The sequence below is a fragment of the Littorina saxatilis genome, linkage group LG2, assembly GCF_037325665.1.
Source record: "Littorina saxatilis isolate snail1 linkage group LG2, US_GU_Lsax_2.0, whole genome shotgun sequence".
In the NCBI taxonomy this organism is placed as follows: domain Eukaryota; kingdom Metazoa; phylum Mollusca; class Gastropoda; order Littorinimorpha; family Littorinidae; genus Littorina; species Littorina saxatilis.
The window spans coordinates 70674639-70702138 of record NC_090246.1 but is presented as its reverse complement, the minus strand read 5'-3'; the positions used below and the strand labels follow the sequence as shown (position 1 = coordinate 70702138).

Here is a 27500-nt window from a genome sequence, read left to right as displayed (position 1 = left end):
ACAGTTGAAGTAACTTATGTTTACGTGCATACTGGGCCTGCTGGCGTTGATAAACAGTTGAAGTAACTTATGTTAACGTGCATACTGGGCCTGCTGGCGTTGATAAACAGTTGAAGTAACTTATGCTAACGTGCATACTTGTCCTGCTCCACAAAGGCCTTGACAATCACCAACATGTCTTCGCCAGACGTGGACCTTTCTCGTCGGAATCCTCGTTCTCAAAGGAATGGCCGTCATAAAGTACAGTTGGGGTGACCATTTTGTGAACACTGCCACATGCGCACCCAAACCACTCGTCTAAGTAATTGAAACAGGTACTCAAGCACTTTGCTAGATTGAATTCAAGAGTAAAAGACACATATCCATGCCACAATAGTTGTAGACTCTGTCAACTGAAACCCAAAAGTTAGAATTTACAGGAAATGCAGTGACAGTCTGTTTCACCTTTGGTGGTCCTTTTTCTTCAAATATATGCCAACATTTTACTTGTATTAATTTTCTGAACTTCATCCATTCCGAGATAAATAGCAAACGGGAAAATTCCATACATTCTTGGAAACAAAACGAATAGTAGTTCGCGAATATCAAAGTACAATAAAGGGTTATAAGAAAGAAAAAAAGCGGAGAGCCAAAATCATATCAATAGTCACCACGAGGTAACTTTAACACATATCCTAAGTGGATGCAAAACTTCTAAAACGTAAGATAAGTACCCTTCGACATTAGGCTGAGGACAACCACTGGAATGAATGCAGCTTATACCATGGATTTTAATCGCGAATAATGAAATTGTCCAGGAGAGAACCAAGTGATCCAAGCCAAGGGCTACTTTTAATCACTCAATTCTAAACAAAGACACGATGGCGGATTCTCAAGGCACAATAAACCCACGCCACAAGCCCCTGACAAGAATCGAACCCCAGCTCTTTTCCATTGACCAGTGGATGCCGGCAAAGAATTAAACCCGTTTTAAGCACCCGCGTTTAGGCCCTCTCGGCTCAAGAAAAAGGATTTCTGCGTTTTCCCCTTTCTTTCTTAAAACCTGACTTGCGTAGGATTTTGTCTGTAATTAAACAACCCTCGTGGGACACCCCGAGAATACCTCTCCCCTCCCAAAAAGTTGGAACATAAACACGCGGCAGTCTGTCGTTAGCTCGATTTGTAGGCCGGACACGTAGATGCGTTTTTCAGACTCTGACACTTGCAGGCTGCTTGTCCGGCGTTTTTTGGACACTAAATCACAGCACGCTGATGCTAACCTCAGTTGACGGCACATTTTGAATGCCGACTTTTCTTGACGTCGCGAACGTGTACTTATATAAATTGTGTTCGGGTCAGCTTCGTGTCAAAACTTACCTGAGTGTAAAAAGAAAGCGAGGAAGGAAGGGAGCGAGAAAGAATTAAGACAGTGCTCGTAGAAAGGAAAAAAGAGAAGGAACAATTATGTGCAAAAAAAGCAACAGGAATGAGCAAATGAATAGATAACCAAAAGTTGCACGAAAGCAACTCCGAGCGGAAAAAAAGAAGGAGAGAGGAGATAGGAAAAACAAAACAATAGAGAGAGAGAGAGAGAGAGAGAGAGAGAGAGAGAGAGAGAGAGAGAGAGAGAGAGAGAGAGAGAGAGAGAGAGAGAGAGAGAGAGAAAAAGAGACAGAGAGACAGAGACACACAGAGACAAAGACACACAGAGACAGAGAGAGACACAGAGAGAGCACCATTTTTCCCATGATAGTTCCCAGGAATACGTCATTCTGAAGGAGTCTAACTGAGTAAGCAGTGACTGGTTTTTTTCTTCCAAATAGTAGTAGTAGTAGTAGTAGTAGTAGTAGTAGTAGTAGTAGTAGTAGTAGTAGTAGTAGTAGTAGTAGTAGTAGTAGTAGTAGTCAGCGGAGCATAGGCCATTGACGACATTTCTCCATCACACCCTGTTCTGGGCTGTTCTCTCCGCTTCTGCCCAGCTGTTGCCTTGCCTCTTCAGTTCTGCCTCTGTGTCCCGCCTCCAGCTGTTTCTTGGCCTCCCTCTCTTTCTTTTCCCCTGTGGATTCCAAGTGAGAGCCTGGCGGGTGATGCTGGATGTTGGTTTCCTAAGGGTGTGTCCAATCCAGCCCCATTTTCTCCTCAGAATCTGGCTGTTAACGGGCTCTTGGCCTGCCCTTTGCCACAGCTCTTCGTTGCAGATCGTGTCTGTCCATCTGATCTTGAAGATGCGCCTCAGACAGGTGTTAATGAAAGTCTGAATCCTCTGCTGTGTCACCTTGGTCATTCTCCATGTCTCAGAGCCGTAGAGTAGAACCGATTTGACATTGGAGTTGAAGATGCGCAGCTTGGTGGTTATGCTGATCTCTCTAGAGGCCCAAATGTTCTTCAACATGATGTAGGCTGCTCGTGCCTTCCCAGTCCTGGCGGCGACGTCTCTGTCAGTGCCCCCATGCCTATTGATCACACTTCCCAGGTATACAAAAGATTCGACCTCTCGGATTGGCTCTCCACCTACTGTAACTGGCGTGTTGGCAGTGGTGTTGATCTTCAGGAGTTCTGTTTTCCTCTTGTTGATCCTGAGCCCTGTCTTGGCTGATGTTGCTGCCAGGCGAGTGGTCTTGTCTTGCATCTGGTTGAAGTTGTGCGAGAGGAGCGCCAGGTCGTCAGCGAAGTCGAGGTCGTCCAGCTGTGTCCAGAGTGTCCACTGTATACCGTTGTTCCTGCCTGCTGTGGTGGTCTTCATGATCCAGTCAATGACCAGGAGGAAGAGGAAAGGCGACAGTAGACAACCCTGGCGGACTCCAGTTCTAACATCGAAACTGTCCGACAACTGGCCCGCGTGCGCTACCCTACAGTTCATGTCTTGGTAGGTATGCTGAACTAGTGAGATGAGTTTCTCGGGCACTCCGTAGTGCCTTAGCAGCTTCCACAGCGTCTCTCTGTCCACGCTGTCAAAAGCCTTCTCATAGTCTATGAAGTTAATGTAGAGGGGAGAGTTCCACTCCAGTGACTGCTCTACAATGATGCGCAGACTGGCAATCTGATCCGCACAGGATCTATTCCTGCGGAAACCTGCCTGCTGGTCTCGGAGCTTGGCATCAACTGACTCTTTCATTCTCTCCAAAATAACTCTGTTGAGGACTTTGCCGGGCACTGATAGGAGCATAATCCCACGGTTGTTGTTTGCAGTTGCTGAGGTCCCCCTTTAATTCCTTCCTTCCACTCGGCTGGTATTTGTTCTTCCTCCCAGATATTGCTAAAGAGGCTGTGCAGCATGTTGACGGCTGTCACCATATCAGCTTTGATTGCTTCTGCTGGTATATCGTCCGGCCCTGCTGCCTTGCCATTGTTCGGGGACATAATGGCTTTCCTGATCTCTGCTTTTCATGGTTTGTCACAGTTTATCGGCAGCTCTGACTCTGCTTGTGGAATATGTGGTGATACTTCTGGGGCCGGTCGGTTCAGCAGTTCCGTGAAATGTTCTTCCCATCTCTTCAGCTGTTCTTCTGTTGTTGTGAGTGGGTTTCCATGTCTGTCTTTGACTGGCTTGCTGGTCTGCTGGAACTTGCCTGCAAGTTTCTTGGTTACCACATAATTATAGTTCTCTAAGGTTTTCTTGTCCTGCAGCCCCCTCTGCTTGACTAGCCAGGCTGTTTATGTAGTTCCTCTTGTCTGTTCTGATGCTTTTCTTCACTTCTTTGTCACCAGCAGTGTACTCCTCTTGCGCTTTTGCCTTGGCTGTTCTTGTTCGGCTCACATTCAGCGCAGCTTTCTTTTCCTTCCTTGTTTCGAGTTTTTGTAGGGTGCCAGCGGAGATCCCCTCTTTGTGCTGAGTTTTCTTCTTGCCCAGGACTTCTTTACAGGTGTCTTGCCAGAGTTTCTTAGTGTGTTGCCACTGGCTCTCGATGTCTGTCTCGGCATCTTCATACAGCTCTTGCAGCGGCTGGAACCTGTTGGAAAGGCTGAGCTGGAATACCTCTGTCTCTGAGCAGTCCCACGTTGTATCTTGTGCGCACTATGATTGAAGTGGTGTGCTTCTTCAGTCGAAGTTTTGCTGTCATCACTAGAAGGTGGTGATCTGATGACACGTCAGCACCTCGCATCACACGTACATCTCGAAATGATCGTCTAAATTTCCGACGGATGCAGATGTGGTCGATCTGGTTCTCCGTGATGTGATCTGGAGACCTCCATGTGGCTTTGTGGATCGTCTTGTGAGGGAAGATGCTTCCTCCTATCACCAGCTGATTCATGGAGCACAGCTCTGCAAAGCGTTCACCGTTTTCATTCATCTGTCCTAGTCCATGCGTCCCCATGACCTCCTCATAACCTGTGTTGTCTGACCCTATCTTGGCGTTCAGGTCGCCCATGAGGATGGTGATGTCTTTTGCTCCTCTTCTGTCTAATACAGCCTGCAGTTGATGGTAAAAATCATCCTTCTTCTCATCCTCCGCGTTGTTGGTGGGAGCATAACATTGGATGACGTTCAGTTTGATTTTGCTCTTCTTGGTGGCGAACTTAGCTGTAATAATGCGTGGACTGACAGGTTCCCAGCCGATGAGCGCACGCTGTGCCTCCGGTGCTAGCTTAAGGGCCACGCCCTCAGTGTGTGGGGCGCCCTCCTCTGTGTGTCCAGAGTATATCAGCATCTCTCCAGATGTTAGCCTCAGCTGGCCTGCTTGTAGCCACCTTGTCTCACACAGTCCAAGGAGAGAGATGTTGTAGTTCCTCATCTCCTGTGCTACCTGGACGGTCCGCCCTGTTTCGTACATCGTCCTGATGTTCCATGTAGCAATTCTTGTGGTTTTCCTGGGGGTTAGAAGGGGAGTCGGCCTTGCAGCTTCCTTTCGGCTTTCACTGCACTGCGTCATAAGCCTTCTTTGTGAAGGACCTTCCTCTCCCAGGTCAGGTTGATTTTGATTCGTCGTCAATGCTTCTGTAACGTTGTTTGTTTTCTAGGCAGGGGTGTTGGCCCTACGCAAACCTCTGAACGAGGTGGTCCAAATTTGTCTGACCTCTATCCTTCGACCTGTCCAGCAAGGGTGACCCTACCAGGAGCTGAAGCTCCCGCTGGCATAGCTCTCCGGGTTACTGAGGCACGCAAGCCATCACACCACGACAAGGAATGGACCGTGTGATGGAAAGCAATCCATTAGTAAATAAATAAACATATCAATAAATACACAATAAGAAGAAGAAAGTAAAATATGTCACCGGGATAATGGCTCACTTTAGCTGCGTGGACAGACCACACAACCTTCTTTCCTACTGTTTTCTTTTTTGTTGCTTTCCTACTTTTGTGTGTCTGTCCGTTTATCGATCGGTCAGAAGATCGGTATGTCTGTTTGTCTGTCTGTCTGTTTGTCGGTCGGTCGGTCGGTCGGTCGGTCGGTCGGTCGGTCTGTCTGTCTGTCTGTCTGTGTAGTGTGTATCTCTGACTGTATAGTATGTCCGTCTATCTGTCTGTATTGTCTGCCTCGTTGTCTGCCTGTCTGTCCTATCTTCCTTTCGTCAAGTTATTGTTCACTATTCATCACTGAGCAGCCGTCGCGTCATTAACGTTGGCGTGTTCATTTAAACCTCACTAGAACCTGGATGACCTCAGATAGATCTATGAGACTATGCATGTGTCTGCCAATACCGTCACGTGCGTGATGATCTCGTGCACAGCACAGGAAAGGGGATGTCATTACAATTTGATGCACCGCTGACGCAAGCAAGATGACCGACGGTGCGTCAAGTGAACGGGAAATATCTCCCTCCCGTAACGGAGGGTGTTGTTCCGGAGCTTGATAGAGCCAAAAAAAAAAATTGTCTGTTTAGGGTAACCCGACCGACCCTATCGATTTGGCGCCGACCCAAAAACTTTTTTTTGATTTCAAAAAAAAAAAAAAAAAAAAAAGAGGTAAAAATGCTAAAAAGAGACATTTGGCGTTTCTTTCTCTCCCTTTCTCTCTGTTTTATTTATACGTTAGTTTTGAAACATGTATTCATCAAATATAAGAAGTGAATGTTCAGCCAACATAGCATTTACACCAAAAAAAAAAAAAAAAAAAAAAAAAGAAAAAAAACCTTTACCTACCTACCGACCCTATATTTTTTGGTCATGTTACCCTAAACAGACAATTTTTTTTTTGGCCTAGAGTTAATGAATTGCTCTTTATTGTTTCTTGCGAAGTTTCACGAAGACTCGTGTGGAATACGCAGAGCAGACTCTTCCGCTGGCATTCCGTTAAAGAGATCGTTATCGTACTGTCTAGTTTTTAGCCGTGCGCTGTTCATGATTGTTTGATGATTGTACTCTTGTTCAAATGCAAGTTGGGATAAAATCGGGACTGATAGTTACCATCCTTCCCAAAAATAATAACGCCTTATCAGTTCTACCCGGTTATTCAGGGGTGGTTGGGTAGGGGTTGGGGTAGAGTGTGTGTGTGTTGGGGGGTGGGGGTGGGGGGGGGGGGGGGGGGGGGGGGGGGCTGGGCGGTGTAGAGCATAATGATACGACTTAGACACACACTAAATAATTAACAGCCTACGTACCTACTTCTAAACAAAGTGGGAATGTTTTAATGAATTCATTCCTCAGGTTAACGTTGATGTCAGTAATATCACAAGCCGGACAACAACTTTAATTTATGCATATTTTCTACCCATCCCTCTTCTTTTTACATTTAGTCAAGTTTTGACTAAATGTTTTAACATAGAGGGGGAATCTAGACGAGGGTCGTGGTGTATGTGTGTGTGTCTGTGCGTATGTGTGTGTGTGTGTGTGTGTGTGTGTGTGTGTGTGTGTGTGTGTGTGTGTGTGTGTGTGTGTGTGCGCGTGTGCGTGTGTAGAGCAATTCAGACCAAACTACTGGACCGATCTTTATGAAATTTTACATGAGAGTTCCTGGGAATGATATCCCCGGATGTTTTTTTCTTTTTTTTGATAAATACCTTTGATGACGTCATATCCGGCTTTTTGTAAAAGTTGAGGCGGCACTGTCACACCCTCATTTTTCAATCAAATTGATTGAAATTTTGGCCAAGCAATCTTCGACAAAGGCCGAACTTCGGTATTGCATTTCAGCTTGGTGGCTTAAACATTAATTAATGACTTTGGTTATTAAAAATCTGAAAATTGTAAAAAAAATATTGTTTTTATAAAACGATCCAAATTTACGTTCATCTTATTCTTCATCATGTTCTGATTCCAAAAACATATAAATATGTTATATTTGGATTAAAAACAAGCTCTGAAAATTAAAAATATAAAAATTATTATCAAAATTAAATTCATCTTATTCCTTGTTGGTTCCTGATTCCAAAAACATATAGATATGATGTGTTTGGATTAAAAACACGCTCAGAAAGTTAAAACGAAGAGAGGTACAGAAAAGCGTGCTATCCTTCTCAGCGCAACTACTACCCCGCTCTTCTTGTCAATTTCACTGCCTTTGCCACGAACGGTGGACTGACGATGCTACGAGTATACTATCTTGCTGAAAAATTGCATTGCGTTCAGTTTCATTCTGTGAGTTCGACAGCTTGACTAAATGTTGTATTTTCGCCTTACGCGACTTGTTATTCCTTTTTCTTCCCCTCCTTCCATCCTTTTACTGTCTTTCTTTATAACGATTATGCAACGTTTATTATGTTGTTAATAGATTTGGTTAATTTAGAGGAATTGTTCAGCCGTTACCGTCTTACGTTGTATTGTCCATGCAGGAACACCACTATAAGCCTCTAGCTTGTTGCTGTTACCTGTGTATTTTGTATACATGTCATGATTGTAACTTTTGTTAAAATAAGCTTATGTTTAAACCAAGTAGTTCTGGGGGAAAAAAGGAAAATCTCACTCCGCACACGAAAGGCTTTTGATGTTTGGCATGTATAGGGATTATTTTTCTCTCCCTGCAAAATCCTGGACGAATCTTTTGTGATTTATGAGACGATCTACACGGGAAAAAAGTTACCTTTAATTAATTATCTTAATCAAAGCCTTTACCATGCAATAACAATGTCTTCGTCGTTCCTCGTCGTGGATAAGTAAAGTCACGACCCTGTGAAGATGTTTTCTTTTCAATCCTTTTTTCTCTTTCTATTTGTTTGTTCCTAGCTCCTTTCTGCTTTTCTATGCAGCGTTATTTCGGGGGGGTGAGCTTTGAAACGATGAATAATTAACGATTGCGCCTGCTAGACTTTTTCAAGCAATTAGATTGTCCGTTCTTGTCTGGTCGTGCTGAAGTTCAACCGAGTCCGCTCTGTTTACCAATTGGAAATGGCGGAGGTCCTGTTTTCCTCCCTCGTTTATTGGTCCCATTGATTTTTCTCTTTTGGGGGAAAACAGCTAGGAATCTTTGTTTTGAGATTTAAAAAATATATGAACGAGGCTTGACTAGTTCACGGAAACAAGAGAGAGAGAGAGAGAGAGAGAGAGAGAGAGAGAGAGAGAGAGAGAGAGAGAGAGAGAGAGAGAGAGAGAGAGAGAGAGAGAGAGAGAGAGAGAGAGAGAAAGAGAGAGAGAGAGAGAGAAAGAGAGAGAGATCGGGTGGATGGGTGGGTGAAGAGAAGGGTTGAAGGGTTGGGATCTACTCTGAACAGTGCGAGGAAGAGATCTGTAAGTACTCAGAGTTTACACACAATCGATTATTTGCCTGTACAACTTTCTCAACGAGCAATCAGATTGTCTGACCCTCTTGTCTTGGTGTCGTCAAGTCCTAACATGTTACAAAAGTCAAACAAGAAGTCAATGTATTGTACGTTGCTGTCCACCTATTCAGCAGACACCAAATCCGCATCTTAACGCAAGCAAGAAAACGCCATCTACAGCCAAAGCTAACAGAGAAACAGGAAACAACGGGGAAACAACGCAAGCATCTACAGCCTAGCTTTCCGTTCACATATCATGACACTTTTTTTCGCTGATGGTCAATTATACCAAATAATCTGCCAACTGTCAGGTGAGGCAGATACACAAGATAACGTAATATACTGTCCACCCACACCATGCAGTCAGCTAATCCACACCTTTCACAAAAGCTAGCAGACAAACAAGAAGCAGGGAAATAGCCATCTACAGGCAAGCCTTCTCCCTAGAGATAGGGACACGTTCTTCGCAGAAGGTCCGTTGAACCAGATGGGCCGTCAAGTGAGGTGAGTAGGCTAGATGCAAGATAACGCCAGAAAGTGTCCGCCCACTCAGCAGACAACACATGCATACTTGTCAAAAAGACAGGCATACACAGCAAGCAGGAAACTATTATCTACATCTACATCGAGTCATGCACATAAGCAGGATAGCGTTAGTTATTGTCGACCTACACCACGCAGACATCAAATGTACACCTGTCACACGAGCAAGCAGAACAGGGAGAAAAAAGAGCCATCTACAACCAAGCGAATCCCAAAGGGAACATATCTTCGCTGATGGTCAACTGAACCAGACACATGAAACGATAATCAAAACAACGTGAGGTACTGCCTGTCTACACCGCGTACACAACAAATCCACACCTGTCACAAAAGCTAGCAGATAAACAAGCAAAACTGGAAAACGCCGTCTACACAACCGCTCCGGAGATACAGGGACAAGTTCTTCGCTTATGGTAAATTGAACCCGATGGGTCAAATGGGTCAAATGAGGCAAATAAGCAAGAGATCTTAAGCTATTGTTCACCCACACACTGCAAGCGAGAGCAAATCCACACCTGTCACAAAAGCCCGCTAGTGCAGCAGCATAGCAAAAGAATTGTGCATTTTGTTATACAAGCACCAAATTTGGCACAAATGTACATTGATATGTTGCGAACATTTTCAGATATTGGGCCACTTGAAATTCTCTCTATATGTCCGCCATATTGGATTTCAAAATGGCCGCCACTTGAAATCTACGTTTGCTATTATCTCTGGACATAATGCAGCTATTGACTTGATTCTGGTATCCAAATGTATGTTTTTGGGGGCAAGGAATCCAATGGTACCAATTGCCACTTGGTATTGTCAAGTATTTGCCGCCATATTGGATTTCAAAATGGCTGCTTTACTTTACATGGCTGCTTTATGATCTACATTTGACATTGACTGCAGCAGCATTGTACATCCTCCGTCGCGATATAACCTTCGTGGTTGAAAAAGACGTTAAACACCAAATAAAGTAAAAACTGTACATCCTGCAACACTGTGCCTACAAGCACTACTGTCTGGGAGAAACCAGGGATGCAGAGGACCTTCCCGAGTTTGAAGACTGGTGTTGCCAGAGAGGAGAAGACATCCCCTAGTTTCACTACTGGGCAACCGTGCTGGAACTAGAACTGTTGGTTCAAGTGTATGTGCGTTCTCTCAGGCAGGGATCGTTAATGATGTACCTCGATGCTCTGACAGAGCACTGGATCACACCCACTATGCTAGGTGGATACCAGTGCACCTGAAGGACATGGCTGAACTCACCACCAAACACCCAGATGTATCCAGGAAATTCAGGGAAAGCCACTTCACCGTTCAGAAAACACAGAGAGTGTTCTCTTCAATCCCGATTGACCAGGCATATGAGCAGAATAATGGCTGCATCAAAGGAGACGGTGGAGCAGTTGGGCTCACTGACAACCCTAGTGCCCTACGTCGCTGGATAGTTGCGGGACCAGAAGTTGCCAGGGTGATCGAAGAATTCCAGGATGGGAACCAACACTGGAGACGGCAAACAGCAGACACACGTCATCATGATCAGACGCCAAGTGTACAGGCCTCATTTGTGAAAGATGTTCGCTCTCTCGTTGGTGTCATAGAGGAGATGGGCGACCCATTCGAGGAGGACGAGTCAGGATGTAGTCAAACTGGACACAAAGGAGATCGCAGGTCCTGCTGCCGTGGAGACCGTGATGGATGCCAAGAGGATTGGCCAAGAGCAGTTCGAGACTTTCACCAGAGAGTGTCTGTTGGACAGAACAAAGGTAGTGGACGACCCCATTCCTCGTAACAAGCTGAAGGTGTTCAGCATTTCCACTCCAAGAAGCCAGAGCAAAGGTCAGTAACAGCTCGCCTCCGTCAGGAATGACCGTGAACTCTTCGCACGCATGTACATTGGCTGCCAGACGAGGGATGGAAACCTTGAGGAGTTCTTTCGTCACGAAAATCAGGCATGTCCTCCTGCATTGTCTGATGGTGGAAGCCTCTGCACTGGTACCAAGAGTGATCTCCTCACATGCTTGGAAGAAGTCTCCGACGCAAAGACAGAGACTCCTGTCACAACCTGTTTTGTGCTTGATGGAGCAGCCATCGTCCAGATGCTGAAGCCGGCTGCATCAAAGACCTCTGAAGAGTATGCACAACAGATCGTCATCCCATATATGTCCACGAAGCCGCAAACAGTGTCACGCCTGGCTCTGGTCTGGAATACTTACCTTGCTGATTCACTGAAAGGTAGTACACGTGCAAAGCGGGGACAAGACGTGCGGACACGCGTGGTGGCTGACGCAGCCATACCAGGAAACTGGCAGAACTTCCTACGAGTGGACAGCAACAAGACCGAGCTGTTCAGGTTCCTCTCAGCAGCTCTCATTAAATGGTTCGACCAGGAGGACAAGCAACTCATCATTACTGATGGAGAGGCAGTGCTCAGCAAGCCACTACTGCCAGATCTGACCTCACTCGCCCCATGTAACCATGAAGAAGCTGACAGTCTGATGTTGCTGCATGCATCTCACGCAGCCCAGCATGGACATCATGCACTACTCATCCGGACTATAGACACCGATGATGTGGTGCTGGCAGTGTCCCTGGTACAGGAGTTGCAACCAGAAGACAAACTGTGGCTGGCATTCGGAACAGGTCAGCGTTTCCGATACCTAGCAGCACACGAAATAGCAGCTGGACTGGGACGAGAGAAGGCTCGTGCACTGCCAATGTTCCACGCTCTAACTGAATGCGACACTGTGTCTAGTTTTGCTAGACGTGGTGAGAAGACTGCGTGTGCAGTCTGGACGGTACTGCCAGAACTCACTGAGGCGCTGCTGCTGCTGTCCTCTGCACCGCGTGACATACCAGACGATGCAATGCGCATGATAGAGAAGTTCGTGATCCTGTTGTATGATCGAACCAGCAAATGCCCAGACATTGACAAGGCCAGGAGGAAAATCTTCGCAAGGAAGAACAATGTGCAGCTCGATCATCCCTTCAACGAAGGCGGCTCTGGAGGAACATGTCAAGAGGGCAGAGTATCAAGGTGGAGATGTGTGGGGTCAGATACTGCTGCCAGCACCAGAGCTCCCTCCACCAATCAACTGGGGTTGGTCAAGGACTGGAGAAGGACAGTGCATACCTTATTGGACCAGGCTACATGAGGCAGCTCACAGCTGCATTTAGCTGGTTTCTTGCAAGTGCAAGAAAGGGTGCGTGAGGCGCTGCAAGTGCAAAAAGGCTGCCCTTCAGTGCACAGCCCTCTGTGTGTGTGAAGGGGACTGCACATGACGATGAGTCAACAACATACATGTACTTGTGGCAATGCTGAACTTGTTAACATCACGCTGTTTATGTACACGTATCTTCAGTACCGGTACATACCTAGCCTCAAATACCAGACCATTTCTAGAATGTCAGTATACACCAAGCCTCAGATACTAGACCATGTAGCATGTCAGTATTATCCCTAAGACATTTACAGAACTAAGACATTCTTTTCAAAGTATTGTGTTGAATCCAATATTTGCCTAGCTAATTTCCAAATACAATTATATAACAGACTGTGATAGATAATATTAAGTTGAAATTGGTGCCATTGGATTCCTTGCCCCCAAAAACATACATTTAGACACCAGAATCAAGTCATTAGCTCCATTATGTCCAGAGATAATAGCAAATGTAGATTTCAAGTGGCGGCCATTTTGAAATCCAATATGGCGGACGTATAGAGAAAATTTCAAGTGGCCCAATATCTGAAAATGTTCGCAACATATTAATGTACATCTGTGCCAAATTTGGTGCTTGTATAACAAAATGCACAATTCTTTTGAACATGTGGGCTAAGCCGCCCCACTACGCAGACAAACACGGAGCAGGTAATAGCCATCTGCAGCCAAGCCGTCTCCCGAGAGATAGGGAAACGTTCTTTGCTGATGGTCAATTGAACCAGATAGGCCGACAGCGCTCAAATAAGGTGGATGCAGGAGAAAGACCCCGACGTCAAGCTATGTCTTATGACTATTTGATGAGCTGCGATCAAATCCACGGAGGCTCGATGGCTTTCAAAGACATTCTCCTCTGTGCAGTAAATATAGGCAATCTATACGGCAGCGTACTAGTGCCAAAGGGGACGATTTATAAAGAAAACGGTGATGTTCCGAGTAATTTCAATCATACATACAACAAACGATTCGAATTGCAAACGTGTTGTCGAGAAAATATACTATGCCGCAATACGCGAGGACTAACAATGGCGAGGCAGAGAGAACCTTGTTACAATGTTGCCGAATGTGCGGAGATCCGGTCGCTGATTCAGACACACACACGCACAAATCTAGCATAACAACAACAACGACAACAACAACAACAGCCATCAAACAAACAATCAAACGGGACATCAACATAAATATAAATGAATGTTCTGCGTTTTGAATAAACACTCAGTGACAAAAAAGTATATATATGCGTCTTAGTGTTTGCAATATTTTGCTCGTTGATCACTTAGATTCGTTACATAAAATATGCTCCGGAAACAAACGATAACAACGAAGTAGCCTTTGCTTGTGAGTTCGACGACTTTTGTAAATGCCATGCCTGAAAGGGTATACCTAACACATGCGTAGTATGTATTATGTAGAATTGTATTCTGACCTTAAGCGAAATCTACATCTCGTGCTACATATTCCATTCCTCATGCAATAACCTTCTCTCCCTTTAAAAAATAAAGCAAGCAAACCAATAAAGGTGAGAAGAAGAAAACAACGCTGGCAGGCCGGTCTTCCAAGTGAAACACCAAACGAGCCTTTACTGATGCATTCCACAAACTCAATAAATGCGATACTTGAAAGGGTATTCCCGTCACACAAATAACATGCATTCGTTTATGTGGAATAGCATTGCGACCTTCACACAGCAGCACATGACTGTGGCATGTCTTCACTTTTTCATGCAATGACCTTCTTTGTCAAAAGACAACAAACACGCAAAACAAAATAAAACAAACAAACAAACAAACAAACAAACAAACAAACAAAAGTAATCCGTCCGCTAGGCCATTTCTCATGCAAATCAGGAAACAAGTGTCGGCAGAAAAAGCTTGAATTGTTGGTCCACGTCACAACATTTTCACCTTTGATTATTGTAATTCATGTTGTGAATATATTCTCCAGAAAAGACGATAACGATCGACGAAGAAAGCTTGACTAATTAAACAGAAGATCCTAATAATGCTAATAATGCCTTGCTTTAAAGGGTATATACCCCTCGGGTGTATTATATGCCAACATGCATATGTATACAAGTACATGTAGAATGACATTCTGACCTTTATTTTAGTGAGCGACATAAACAAACAAGCAAAACCAATAACATTAAAACATCATGAATGCCATCTACATGCAATGACTTTTTCTCCTAAAATAAAAACAACCAAACAAACAACAAACTCATCTAGCAGCGATTTCTCATACAGTGACCTTCTCTCTATCAAACATGACAATGCCGAACAGGCCGGGCTTGCATCTGTCGATAGCGGTGACTTATCTGTGACGTACATCTGGCCCTGGATTTGTATATTCATGAGAAAATAAGTGGGTGTGCACGTGCCCCCCCCCCCTCTTTTTTGCTCACTTATGGGTGAAAAAGTGCCCTATATGCTAAACCGGGCATGACCAAAACAGTTCACGGTTTTCCAGAATCTGTCAAAAATGACAGACGGCAGCTTCCGCTTGGCGTATTATTCATGCTCGACCTTTTGATACGGACTCTGAAAATCCCTGCGAAGTTCCTCTCCTCAGCCCTGCGCGGAAAAAAATAACGGCTCATGAGCAAATAGCAAAGTACAGTAACAACCTGTTACCTTTTCTTCTCGGGAGCTCAGGGGTTCTTTCTTTATTTGGTGTTTAACGTCGTTTTCAACCGTTTAAGGTTATATCGCGACGGGGAAAGGGGGGGTGGGGGGTGGGGTGGGGATGGGATAGAGCCACTTGTTAATTGTTTCTTGTTCACAAAAGCACTAATCAAAAAATTGCTCCAGGGGCTTGCAACGTAGTACAATATATGACCTTACTGGGAGAATGCAAGGACTTAACATTTCTTGCATACTGCTTGACTAAAATCTTTACAAACATTGACTATATTCTATACAAGAAACACTTAACAAGGGTAAAAGGAGAAACAGAATCCGTTAGTCGCCTCTGGGGAGCATCGGGCAAATTCTTTCTCGTCCCAACCAATATGGGACTCCCTCTAACCCGCGGGGGGTCGGAGCTCAGGGGTCCAGAAGAGAACTGTATCATCAGCCAGTATTTGACACATGTTAGGGATTATCTACTTGTTGCTAAAATAGGGTCATTACGACAGAATGAATGCTCATTCGCAATCATGTAGCTTATAGGCAGGCAGTCTTTCGTTATATCCTACGGGGGCCCGGTAGCTCAGTTGGTAGAGCACTGGACTTGTGATCGAAAGGTCGCTGGTTCGAATCCGGGCCGGGACGGACACGGGTCAACTTTATGTGCAGACCCAGAGACGGAAGCCATGTCCCACCCCCGTGTCATCACAATGGCACGTAAAAGACCTTGGTCATTCTGCCATAAGTGCAGGTGGCTGAATACACCTAAACACGCAGACACCTGGGTAGCGCGACTCCGTTGCTGCTAGCTTTCCACTGGGAGGAAGCGACCCGAATTTCCCAGCGATGGGACAATAAAGTAATGAAAAAAAAAAAAAAGGTTTAATGTCTTTTTCTTCATTCAAATATTATTTCGTGTAATGTTTAAGTGTTGCCTCCTTACTTAAGGGGGCAGTACTACCTAGCGAGGGGTGCATTTTTTTTATGTTGGTGGTATATATGTTGCCTGAATATAATTACATGTCCATAAAACATGGTCACAAGTCAGATCATACATTTGACATTACAAAACAATAAACACAGTTTGCAGGAATTAGTTTATTGATGTATAACAAAATACATAATTTAGAAATATCTGTGCGGGCACAGCTACTACAGAGTGTGTGGTTCTCGACATATTTCAAAATATCAGGTAGTACTGGCACCTCAACAACTCGTTCACCTACCAATAACGGTATGTGTGTGTGTGTGTGTGTGTGTGTGTGTGTGTGTGTGTGTGTGTGTGTGTGTGTGTGTGTGTGTGTGTGTGTGTGTGTGTGTGTCCCTTCACTGCCCACCCCGTACTAGGTACGTGGTTATTTTCGGTTTGTCGTACGCCCATAACCGTACCTAGTACGTGGGATTTGCGTCAGCAACATTTCAGGACATTTCTGAAAACTAAATGGGAGGTAACCACTGTCCAAGTACTTGTAGGGGTTCTAAACACAGTTCTTTCCCATAGACCGTTCGGATAAGTTAGTACCACGTGGTGAAAACTGTGTTAGAAATGTAGAACCGATCTATAGCATTCACAATGGCGGCCGAATGTCGGACCTCAACTCGTGGACCTGTTTTCAAGCGATACAGTGTTCTGGAAGCTCTACAAGAAGTGATTTATGGATTACCACACAGAAGAATACTTTTATGGGCTGTAATGTGAGTACCTGATGTTTGACACCAGTTTTAGCAGTGTTTTGTGTGGTTTTACGTGCTGCAATGTGTGTGTGTAAATCCCGAAACTGTCATTTTTGACAAAAATGGTCATTATATCAATTTTTACTATAACAATCACAAACAAAGTCCAATGATCATGTCATCCTATAATAGCCAAGGGTATAAGCAAAACACATGCCAAAGATCTAAGAGATATCTCAATAAATGATCGACCAGTGAACAGATTAGTGAACCTACAGAAGAAAGCGAAATTTTGCCCTGGCACACAGCAATACCAAAATGCTGTTATACTGTGGCAGTGAAGGGGTTTAATTAAGAGCGTGTTCTTTCAACACAATATGCCCCATTTTCCTTGATTGCGTTTCATTAGATGCCATTTGATCCATTCATATTTACTCACCGGTTTTGTTATTGATTCATGTTATGTCGTTTCATTGTTGACCCTACATTTAGGACTCAAGACTCAAGACTCAAGACTCAAGACTCAAGACTCAAGACTCAAAATGTTTACTGTCCTCATAAAAACAAGGAAAATTGACAACACCCCTTCCATTTTATACTTAGCTCGGACGTGACTATTTGAGTTCGATATGAACTATTCTAAACTTCAAATGCAACTGGTGCTTCTGAGATCGTCACGTGGAGAACAGCGTGGTTTCGTTACGAATTGCGTTGTGTGTGCGTCGGACGACCAGTTTGCATCTACAATAGACACATATATTATAGTCTAGTATTCCTTTATTTTGAATAACCGAGTGTTTATGTTCAATCCGCTATGCTATCACAAGCCAGACTAAACAATCACGTCTGCAGAAAGGAAGAATCTAGACCAGGAATCAAGAATTCAACAGTGGCATATGCTTTTACTTGGCTGGATACCTAGCTCGCTTTCTGTTGTCAGCACGTTGCAATGCACACATTTTGCACTAAGCAGATATATATGGAAACAGCAGGATCTGTGTGTTTGAAACATAAGCCTTTTTTATGGAAATAAAGTTATTTTTCATTTTGTTTATAGTAGAACATGTGAATAACCCATTGATTTGTGGGACCAGGGAAAGATTCCATGTAATTACACACAGTGAGAGAAATGTAAGGAAAGATTCCATGTTGAAGTTTCGGCTAAAATGAATAAGCACAAACCACACAAAGCTTTACGCTTGTTCTCGTTGTTCTACTTATACTATGTCATTAACTGATATCGGTTGTATACTAAATAAAGCATGGTTGTAAAAACAGTTTCTATTTCATTGACCTTTCATGTTTTCGCTGAATGAACACAGGGATCTATTATCTGCAGTATGCTCTGGAATGTATCGAACAACTTCCTTCTACAATGAACTGAACCATTGTCTATAATACCGGCTTGTTCTATGCCCACAGCAAATTAAACACCGGATTTGTCTTTTGTCTTGAACGACCGGGTTGAACAACTCAAACAATCAATCCTGTACAATATTATGCTGAATAACTCTAACGCATAACGTCCCCCCAAAGAAAAGAGACTAACTACCTGTGATTAGCCTGAATGAGTTCAAACACCTGACCCTTTTCCACAGCTCGATAAATCATCATGCTCATGCTACTACACCGTAACAGTATGCTTGACCAGCTATGCTGCATGTCCTGCGTAACCAGTACAAACCCAGCTAGTCTATGTCCCCCCCCCCCAAAAAAAAAAAAAAAAAAAACCCCACCTAAACAAACATAAAAAAGAGAACAGACGTTTTATCGTCTTTACTGTCGTAGAAATGTGCCTTCAGGTCTACCACATTTTAACAGTTAACCCATTCTCTGCAATTCCAAAACCATATTACAGTACCACTGGTAAATTAATAAAATAAAAGGTCCAAAGTAAGGTCAAATTGTGTGTTATCTTTGGGTGCATGGGTGCATGTTGGTACGAACACCTGTAAACGACCAAAGAGGCTTGCCCTGTACTGCGACATATGTCGCGACAACCTGCAGACAGTAATATGACGCGACACTAGTCGCGACAACAAGTGTAAGGATGATAACACATAGTACACGGGAACAAGCACAAGAAGAGGGAGGGCAATCACGTTAGGCTTGGTCATCAACAGCCAAGACAACCAATTGCACTAAGAGTTTAAAACCTTGACCAACCGTTGGCCTTTAACACATTACACAAACCACCTGAAATGTATTATGTTCTCCACAGCCACTCAAACTCCAGAACTGCACCGAACAAAACTTAATCTATTCAAACACTCTGAAAAAAACACCACTGGGCAATCTGCAGAGAACATACCAAGGCTAACAGAAGCTTGGTAATGTCTTTTTTCGCACCGATAGCCATTTATTTCTGCAGAGTTGCCGCGAACCAAATGAAATTAAACCCTTTGGGAATAAGGTCAGCTCATGGAGATTACTGTAAAGGGCAATCGAAGTCGAGGAAAACAAAGTAAGGATTATGGAAGTGTGTCCTTTCCCAGAACAGTGTATTCGTACAGTATTTGGACAGGTTTAGTTTTAAGGCTCTTTGGAGTCTTGTTTTAACGGTGGCAACATCTTTCTGTATTTCACTGTGAGCGTGCAAACAAAGAAAAGGGATGCTATTTTACTTTTATGGTATATACAATCTCATAGCTTTGTTTCGTATTAGATAAGGCTAAAAGAGGGATTTTGGCTTCTGTCCTTTTGCTCGAATTCAATCAGTCTACTGGATAGATCTTGGTCTATGTGTGACTTTTGCAAAATCCTGATTCCCTTCAGGCATGTATAGGAATTAACAAATAGCTATATCTGGGTTTATCGGTAGGGTAGAGTTTACACAATGCGTTAAACACGGATTCTGGAACTATACCATGCATACAGAAACACGGAAACGTAAGACGTCTTCCCTTATTTTCTTTGTTTTCCTTTGTGAGCGAGAGAGCGAAGATGGTGTACGTGTTTTTTTTCTTTCTTTTTCCCCTGTTTTTATTTGTTTTAAACACGTTGATAAAATGCCGAGCATTGAATACGTTCGCTGTTGGCTGCTTCTCCATTTGCTCTTTTTGTCATTTTGGGAGGACAAGGTATGTAGAGAAAATTGAAATCGATGAGTTTCACTGGGTGTAACCGTCTTTACTCTGAACTAGGAACCATACTTTATTAACACTTCCCAGTCCGCTCACAAGAGAAAGGTTCACCTCAGATACACACAGCCAAAGACAGTTCCTTTTTGTTGGAAGAACGCCAACAAATCAAATTACCCCAACCCCCAACGCCCCCCACCCTTTTGTGTGGTCTCCAAAGTTTCTAGTTTTAAATACCCTTCCCTGACAAAACAGACGACTTGTCCAAAGAGGAGAAGATATGTGAAATGACTTCATTATCCACGCTTGAGAAGTGAAGACGTACACGGCGTTGAAGCGGAGGAAGACGCAGACAGTTTTGTCTCTTTGAAATCGGACTGGGGTTTGGGTTTGGGGAGCAGAGGGGTGGGGGTAGCGGCAGAACAAGTTGATGTAGAAAATAATGTTACTCTTCCTGAGCCACGACTCTAACTCTCACGAACACATAGACTCACGGACACTTACTTCCACACACGATAGGCTCCGCCAAACAATAAACACCTAGAACAAACCAACCAACAAACAAACAAACAAACACACACAAGTTGGAATTGAAACGCTACCACACCGATGCATCCCACTAACACAAAGAAAGAAAGAAACAAACACTAAAGAAGCACACAGACGCGAAGTGTCTTGCCAAGTTGCAGATTTATCTGCACCCAAAACTGACCATAATTGTGCACCCTTTCAAAATAAAGAAACACACGTTTATGATCACCTGCCCTTGTTCCCGCCGACAAACTATGACAGCAAAAAGAAAGCACTTCGAACTGTAGGGAGGCGCTCTACAAATGTTCCCGGTTATTAACATTAATATTATTAAAGGCAAATAGGCAGATGTACTGAGAAGCAGACAGACAGACAGCCAGACAGATACACTCACATACATACACATACACGCAGGTACGCAGGCACGCAGGTACGCACGCACACACGCACACACGCACGCACGCAAGCACGTACCCACGCACGCACGCACGCACACACACACAAACACACACACACACACATACACGCACACACACACACACACACACACATACACTCTCACACCCCCTCCCTCAATCTCACTATCTCTTGCTATCTGTTTGCAACTTTGTTGCCGCAGCAAATGTCAATATCGAGAACGTCCAAAAACAGAAAGGTACTGCATGGAGCAAACAACCCCTCCCCCCCTCCCTCCTCGCTACTTCCTCGCCAACCCTGATTCACCCATGCACATATAGCCTACACACACTACAACAGTATAAGCTAGTAACTACACACTGGCATCTTCCACAGACAGCCTTCCTACGAGATAAAAAGGCATGACAAATGTCGACATGGGTTTCTGCTAAAGTTATCAGCCAACAGTACTTCTATTTTCCCCTCGCAACCAATACCTGCGCATGAACCCCATGGGGAGCTGAACAGGGTTACGGATGAAACGGGGTACTGGCCCGAAGTTGATGGAAGAGTGTGGGTGTGTGTGCGTAGGGGGAGGGGGGTAGTATAGGGCGAAAGGGAGGGGGGGGGGGGGGGGGGGGGGTAGGAGGGGCAAAAACCTAAATCGTCAGATACAGCGGATAAGCTTCCAGAGCCAGTTTTAACCCTCCACAAAAATCGAATTTTCTGTGGTTTATGGACGTCCTGTGTTTCGGGAGAAAACCACCACCACCTCTTCTTTCCTCTTCTCATTCCGTCCCCATTTCTTCTGTATCACTACGAAGAATCGAGAGAACGATTTATCAAAGATCATGACTTAATCGGGAAGCATTAATTTCAAGTGGGTTAATTCTGAAGAGCGTAAGTGGGTTAGATTTGGATGCACGTGCACTTTATCTAAAATACACGCTGGGGGTGTAATGTGTACTGTCAGGATGTTACCCCCACGTACTAGATCACCATTCTGCCTGTAAAAACAAATACCGTGAAAACTACGAAGTGGAAGCGAGAGAGAGAGAGAGAGAGAGAGAGAGAGAGAGAGAGAGAGAGCGAGAGAGAGAGAGAGAGAGAGAGAGAGAGCGAGATAGAGAGAGCGAGATAGAGAGAGAGAGAGAGAGAGAGAGAGAGAGAGAGAGAGAGAGAGAGAGAGAGAGAGAGAGAGAGAGAGAGAGAGAACGAACGATTGAACGAACTTTATTACTCAAGGATGGAGATTTTAGGCTCACGCCTAGTCTTACAATCTGTCCCTGAGAGAGAGAGAGAGACAAAGAGAAAGAGAGAGAGAGAGAGAGAGAGAGAGAGAGAGAGAGAGAGAGAGAGAGAGAGAGAGAGAGTTGACAGACAGACAGACAGACATACAGAGGCAGACGGAGACAGAGACAAAGAAACAGGACCCAATTCCAAGTAGGCTACTTTGACTGTGCGAGCGCCACATATCTACTTTACGAACACCCAAAACTTCTCTGAAATCGAGAACAGTTTGGGACCAGTGCTCTAGATAGTTAACTGATAACGTATGCCATTCGATCACCCGGACAGAAGATGCATCACTTCGCGTGCAGGGAGAGCTTAAAATTGATTACTTTCTTGGTTTCTTGTACTGATACGTATATCTTTTATATACCTTTTTTGCGCATAACGTGTCTTTGTTTTTCCTCATGTTTTTGCAACTTTTCATCGGAATGAGCATGTCCTTTTCGGCCGCAGTTCTAGCACATATCGCAAATATAAGGGGTTCTTCACTTGCTAACAAAAGGACTAATGCGCGAATGAAAACAAACCGAACGCAGCGATAGTAAAGGCAATGAACATGGTTGTATTTGTGAAAGTCTGTAACTATCGTAAGTGTGTATAACCTCGATGTCTGTACAAGAACTCAATAATACATATATGAACTTAATCGTTTCATCGGTTCTTCCTCCCTCCCTCCCCCTTAGTAAGTAATTCCTTACACTTTACTCTTTCAGTTTGTAGATCTGACAACATGCTGCGTTTTTATCTTTGGGCGACCCACGGTGTCGGCAGCATTTTTGCCGACAAAGTAGATCATTTTGAAAACCGTTAGGACTGAGTAACGAGGCAGTTTTAAGGGCTAAACAGCATGCTTCTCTGATGCGACTGACAAGTTCGTTTACTCTCGATAGATAGCACACCTACTCCTAATACGTTTTGCGCATAAGTAGTCTAACTATTCAAACCAATCGCACACGCTGATGTTGTTGTGAAGGGAATGAAAGGGAACATTTTGTTCGTAAACATATCTTTATTTGAATACTGTTCAAAAACACCCAACATCTTGGCCTTAATAGCAAAAGTAGGAAATGTTGTGGCAAATACATGAGTCCGAAAATAGAAAATCTTGACATTTTGTGTTTATTCTTTCAACTTTCAAATGGTTCGATCGGATCATAATCATCTTGACATCTTTATAAACCAATTCACAGCTTAAAATCAACAGCTTTTGAGACTGATGTGTATGCTTATAGTTTCCCAATCATTGTATGATCTTGTACGCCGCATGAGCACGGGCGTACGAAAAAGACAGCGAAGCAGAAGAAGATGAGGGTAAGTAAGACGTTTTCTGGACCTAATAGCCCACTTGGCCGTGTCAGTCATGCATGGAACTTCTTTGAACATCATAAAAGTCATCAGCCCTTCAACACTTCCCGACTGCAAGGGGGAAAAACACATGAAAACGAAGGACGAGAAGACAGTGCAACTGCACAACAAAAACGCTCAAACCAGACACTCTCCACGAATACGCCTATATAATATTGCAACATGTTCACGCCTGACAAAAACACACACTAATTAGAGCCGACTGCAAACGAGAAAACAAAATGCAACAGATACATGGCAGGAATTTAAGTTTGGAACGCCTTCAGACGTGTTGCAATCTGGAGAACTGTGGGACGTCACAGGGGTGGGGTGGAGGTTGGAGAGGGAGTGGGGGTGGGAGAGGGGGGGGGGGGGTGGAGAATATAGACGAAGAAAGAAGTAGAGGGGGTTGGTGGGGTGATGGTAAATGAAGGAGAGAAATAGAAGAGGGGGGGGGGGGGCGTGTTGGGGTCGGGAGAGAGGACTGACAATCCTACTACGTGCGGGAGGAACCTGGCAAAATGAATAGGTACGTCAGCGGAGCTATCCCAGAATACCACCGGGGATTCCCAGTCCAAGACGCTTCCGAGACAAAGGATCGTATTTAATGCCAAGAGGGCCTCAGGCCACAACCCAGTATTGGTCCACTCTCCCGCAAAGAAAAAGAAAGCAGCTTGGAAAATAGTCGTTTTTTGTTCGACTTGTGTTCCTGTTGTTGTTTGTGCCCTCGATCCGTGAGACCTTTGATATTTATCTTTGCGTTCTCTAGCCACTTTGGCCAAATGGAACAGACGGCCAGTATACTGACCAGCCTTCGAAGAAAAATCGTGGTTTTAAAAAGGTGGTTGAAAGCTTTTTTTCGAATTTTCCTTGGTGGTTTATTGACCCAAATAGTTGAATCAGTTAAGTTGTAAGAGCGTGAAGGACGATAATATGGTTATGGGACGACAAGAAGAATGACAGACAGACAGACAGACAGAAAGACAGGCAGACAGACAGACAGACAGACAGACAGACAGACAAACAGACAGACATAAGAATGAAAGGAAGAAATAAAGAAAGAAAGAAAGAAGGTAGGAAGGAAAACGGGAAAAAAGAAAAAAAACAAAAAACAAAAAACAACAACAAAGAAAACCAGAAGGAAAGAAACAAAGACAGAAAGAAAGAAAGTAACACCCAAAATGACAAACAAATAAACAAACAAACAAGACAAACAGAAAATGACATGCAAAGAGATGGGCATTTTGTATCTGTGCGTGTAAAGCTATACTTGTACTTCTCTCGGTTTTAAATTACAAATATGTTATCTTCGTATTCCACTCCTTTGTCTTTTATGATTTTTCCCTTGTCTCATTTTCTGCAGTTTATTTTAGCTGTGCTTACTTATTCTTGTTTTACATTTTAATTTGACTTGAAGTCGCTTCTACGAACTACGAGATTATAATGTACATAGGCTCAGCTTCTTTATATATATATACGACTTGTGTGTGTGTGTGTGTGTGTGTGTGTGTGTGTGTGTGTGTGTGTGTGTGTGTGTGTGTGTGTGTGTGTGTGTGTGTGTGTGTTCGCGATGCACGGCCAAAGTTTTCGATGGATCTGCTTCAAATTTGGTGGGCATATTCAGGTAGACCCCGGACACAACCTGGTCGATGAGAATTTTCAACACGTGCTCTCAGCGCGCAGCGCTGAACCGATTTTGGTTTTTCTGTTCATCTTCCCAGATCCATTCCCAGTAACTCTTCCTTATCTTCTCCAGTGTTTTGCGTTTATCTCCCTTCCTTCGTGTGGCGTCAATCCATATTCCCGTTACTACGTTACTATTTTTAGAATGTCACTGCACTGTCCAGAACGCTTTCCTTGCACCCGTAAGTTGTCCTCACTGTAAAAGTGCAAAGGTCGAATCAATTTATAGCCACGCGAAAAATACACTGTCATCTATCTCTATATTTGTATAGATATAGATATACATATATATATATACGGCTTCTCTCTGTGTGTGTGTGTGTGTGTGTGTGTGTGTGTGTGGGCAACACCTGTGGATTGTAGAGTTCTGTTTGTGATGTGGTCTGGCGGCTTTGGTGTGTCTGTATGTTCGGGCCTTCCTTTGAGAAGCCATAACAGTTAGAATAGGGCTTAGAAATAAGTTCTAAAATTCTCAATCCCGTTTGAGTGGACTTCGCCTTCAAAGGTGATTGTGGTGTTTCGGCACTCGGTTACATTTGGCGTCGTCGACAGCGATGGGACTCGACATGAAATGTTCAGGCCACTGAATCAAGTTCGTGCTGTTCCCATTTCACCAACCCGGGAGGGACCTAAGCTTGGCGGGTCCATGGTTCGGAACTTTGGGGACAAAGTTCATTCAAAGGGGGTCGAGTGTGACAGGGAGACTACCGTCGCCCTTCACAGCAGACTCTGCAGAGTTGTTCGCCTTAGAAGTTGTGGGCTTTCCTTGCATGTACCCGTAAGTTGTCCTCACTGTAAAAGTGCAAAGGTCGAATCTATTTATCGAAAAATCCACTGTCATCTATCTCTATATCTATATATATATATACGACTAGTGTCTGTCTGTCTGTCTGTCTGTCTGTCTGTCTGTTCGCGATGCACGGCCAAAGTTCTCGGTGGATCTTTTTCAAATTTGGACACCGTATTCAGCTACACCCCGGACACAACCTCATCGATGAGATATTTCAACACGTGCTCTCAGCGCGCAGCGCTGTGCGCGCTAAACCGATTTTTTTGGGTTGTTTTTTGTTGTTGTCGGGATCCACTGCACTAGCAGTAACTCTTCCTTATCTTCTCCAGTGTTTTCAGCCGCGATTATCTCCCTTCCTCCGTGTGGCGTCAATCCATATTCCCGTTACTACGTTACTATTTTTAGAAGGTTACTGCACGTTACTATTTTTAGAAGGTCTCCAGTGTTTTGCGCGTTTAATCCCTTTCCTTCGTGCGCCGGCGAAGCCGGCGTACACCCGGCTAAGCCGGGTCCCAGGCGCAGCCTGGTATTCGGCTCTACTTCTTCCCGGCGAAGCCGGTACCCGGCGAAGCGGGTAATCATCTAGTATATAGATATATACGGCTTCTGTGTGTGTGTGTGTGTGTGTGTGTGTGTGTGTGTGTGTGTGTGTGTGTGTGTGTGTGTGTGTGTGTGTGTGTGTGTGTGTGTGTGTGTGTGTGTGTGTGTGTGTGTGTGTTTGTGTGTGTGTAGGCAACACCTGTGGATTGTAGAGTTCTGTTTGTGATGGGGTCTGGCGGCTTTTGTCTGTCTGTATGTTCTGGCCTTTGAGAAGCCATAACAGTTAATGTAGGGCTTAGAAATAAGCTCTAAAATTCTAAATCCCGTTTGAGAGGACTTCGCGTTCAAAGGTGATTGTGGTGAACCGCCACGCTGTCTGTCTCTGTCTCGCGATTCACCCCGGCGAAGCCGGGTATTCCTCTAGTGTATAATTTACCCGAGAATGATATGTTCATTCACGTCTCTGCTGTGTAACACATTAAATAGTTTTTAAACCTAAGAACAGAGCAACTTACCCTGGTTTATCCATAAACAGGTTTTTGTTGTTGATAATTAGCTAACGAGCAACAGTTATTTTAAGATTCAAGGAGAAATGCTGAGAACCGTATCGAGTTATTGAACCTTGAATCCTGAATGTAACGAGTGGTACGGCAACTCACTTTTGGCAAAACATTGGTAAGTGCGTTTATTACGTCATTGATAATGGAACGACATCTTCATTCTTTGCAGGTGGGAGAAGTTAACGGCAAAGAAGATCACATCAGTGCGTTTATTTTACCATTAACAATGTTAGAACATGTTCATAATTTGAAGGCTAACGCTGTTTGCTGCAAACGATCCAACAGAAAAATGAACTGAATCTATCTATTCCGAGGTACACGCAAGAACCAACAAAAGAAACCCAATACACCGACGAACAAATTGACATCGAGTGGTTTCGGTTTACCCTCTCAGGACGAACAGAGACAGTTTGAAGCCACTCTAAATTCGTATAAAATAAAGCAGTTTAACGTTACGTGTCTGTGTAGCACATAAAGTGTTTTTAGGACCAACACATTCTGACTCGAAATGAAGAACAAAACCTTCCATTATGACCGGAGATAAAGGGAGATAACTATTTTGGTTGTAATCTTTTTTGTGTACGTGTAAGTTTTATTTTTTCAGGCACCGAGGAAACACG

At 44.1% G+C, this 27500-nt stretch overlaps 2 protein-coding genes across 2 annotated transcripts in view; both read right to left on the bottom strand.

The window, feature by feature from the left end:
- LOC138959622 (neuronal acetylcholine receptor subunit alpha-10-like) overlaps window positions 1–27500 on the bottom strand; it is a gene marked incomplete in the record, with an annotated part of 130478 nt that overhangs the window by 31986 nt on the left and 70992 nt on the right.
- LOC138960428 (craniofacial development protein 2-like) lies at window positions 3364–5119 on the bottom strand. Its single transcript, XM_070332339.1, has 2 exons — window positions 3956–5119; window positions 3364–3548 (listed from the first exon to the last, which is right to left on the bottom strand). The coding sequence occupies exons 1-2, from the start codon at window positions 4848–4850 to the stop codon at window positions 3364–3366; spliced, it is 1080 nt and encodes a 359-aa protein (XP_070188440.1). The 5' UTR covers window positions 4851–5119.

Coding starts and splice junctions, on each gene's coding strand:
- LOC138960428 (XM_070332339.1), bottom strand. CDS start 4,850: ATGACGCAGTGCAGTGAAAGCCGAAAGGAAGCTGCAAGGCCGACTCCC. Junction 3,549..3,955: donor GGGACTGCTCAGAGACAGAG/GTATTCCAGCTC, acceptor AGAAACTTGCAG/GCAAGTTCCAGCAGACCAGC.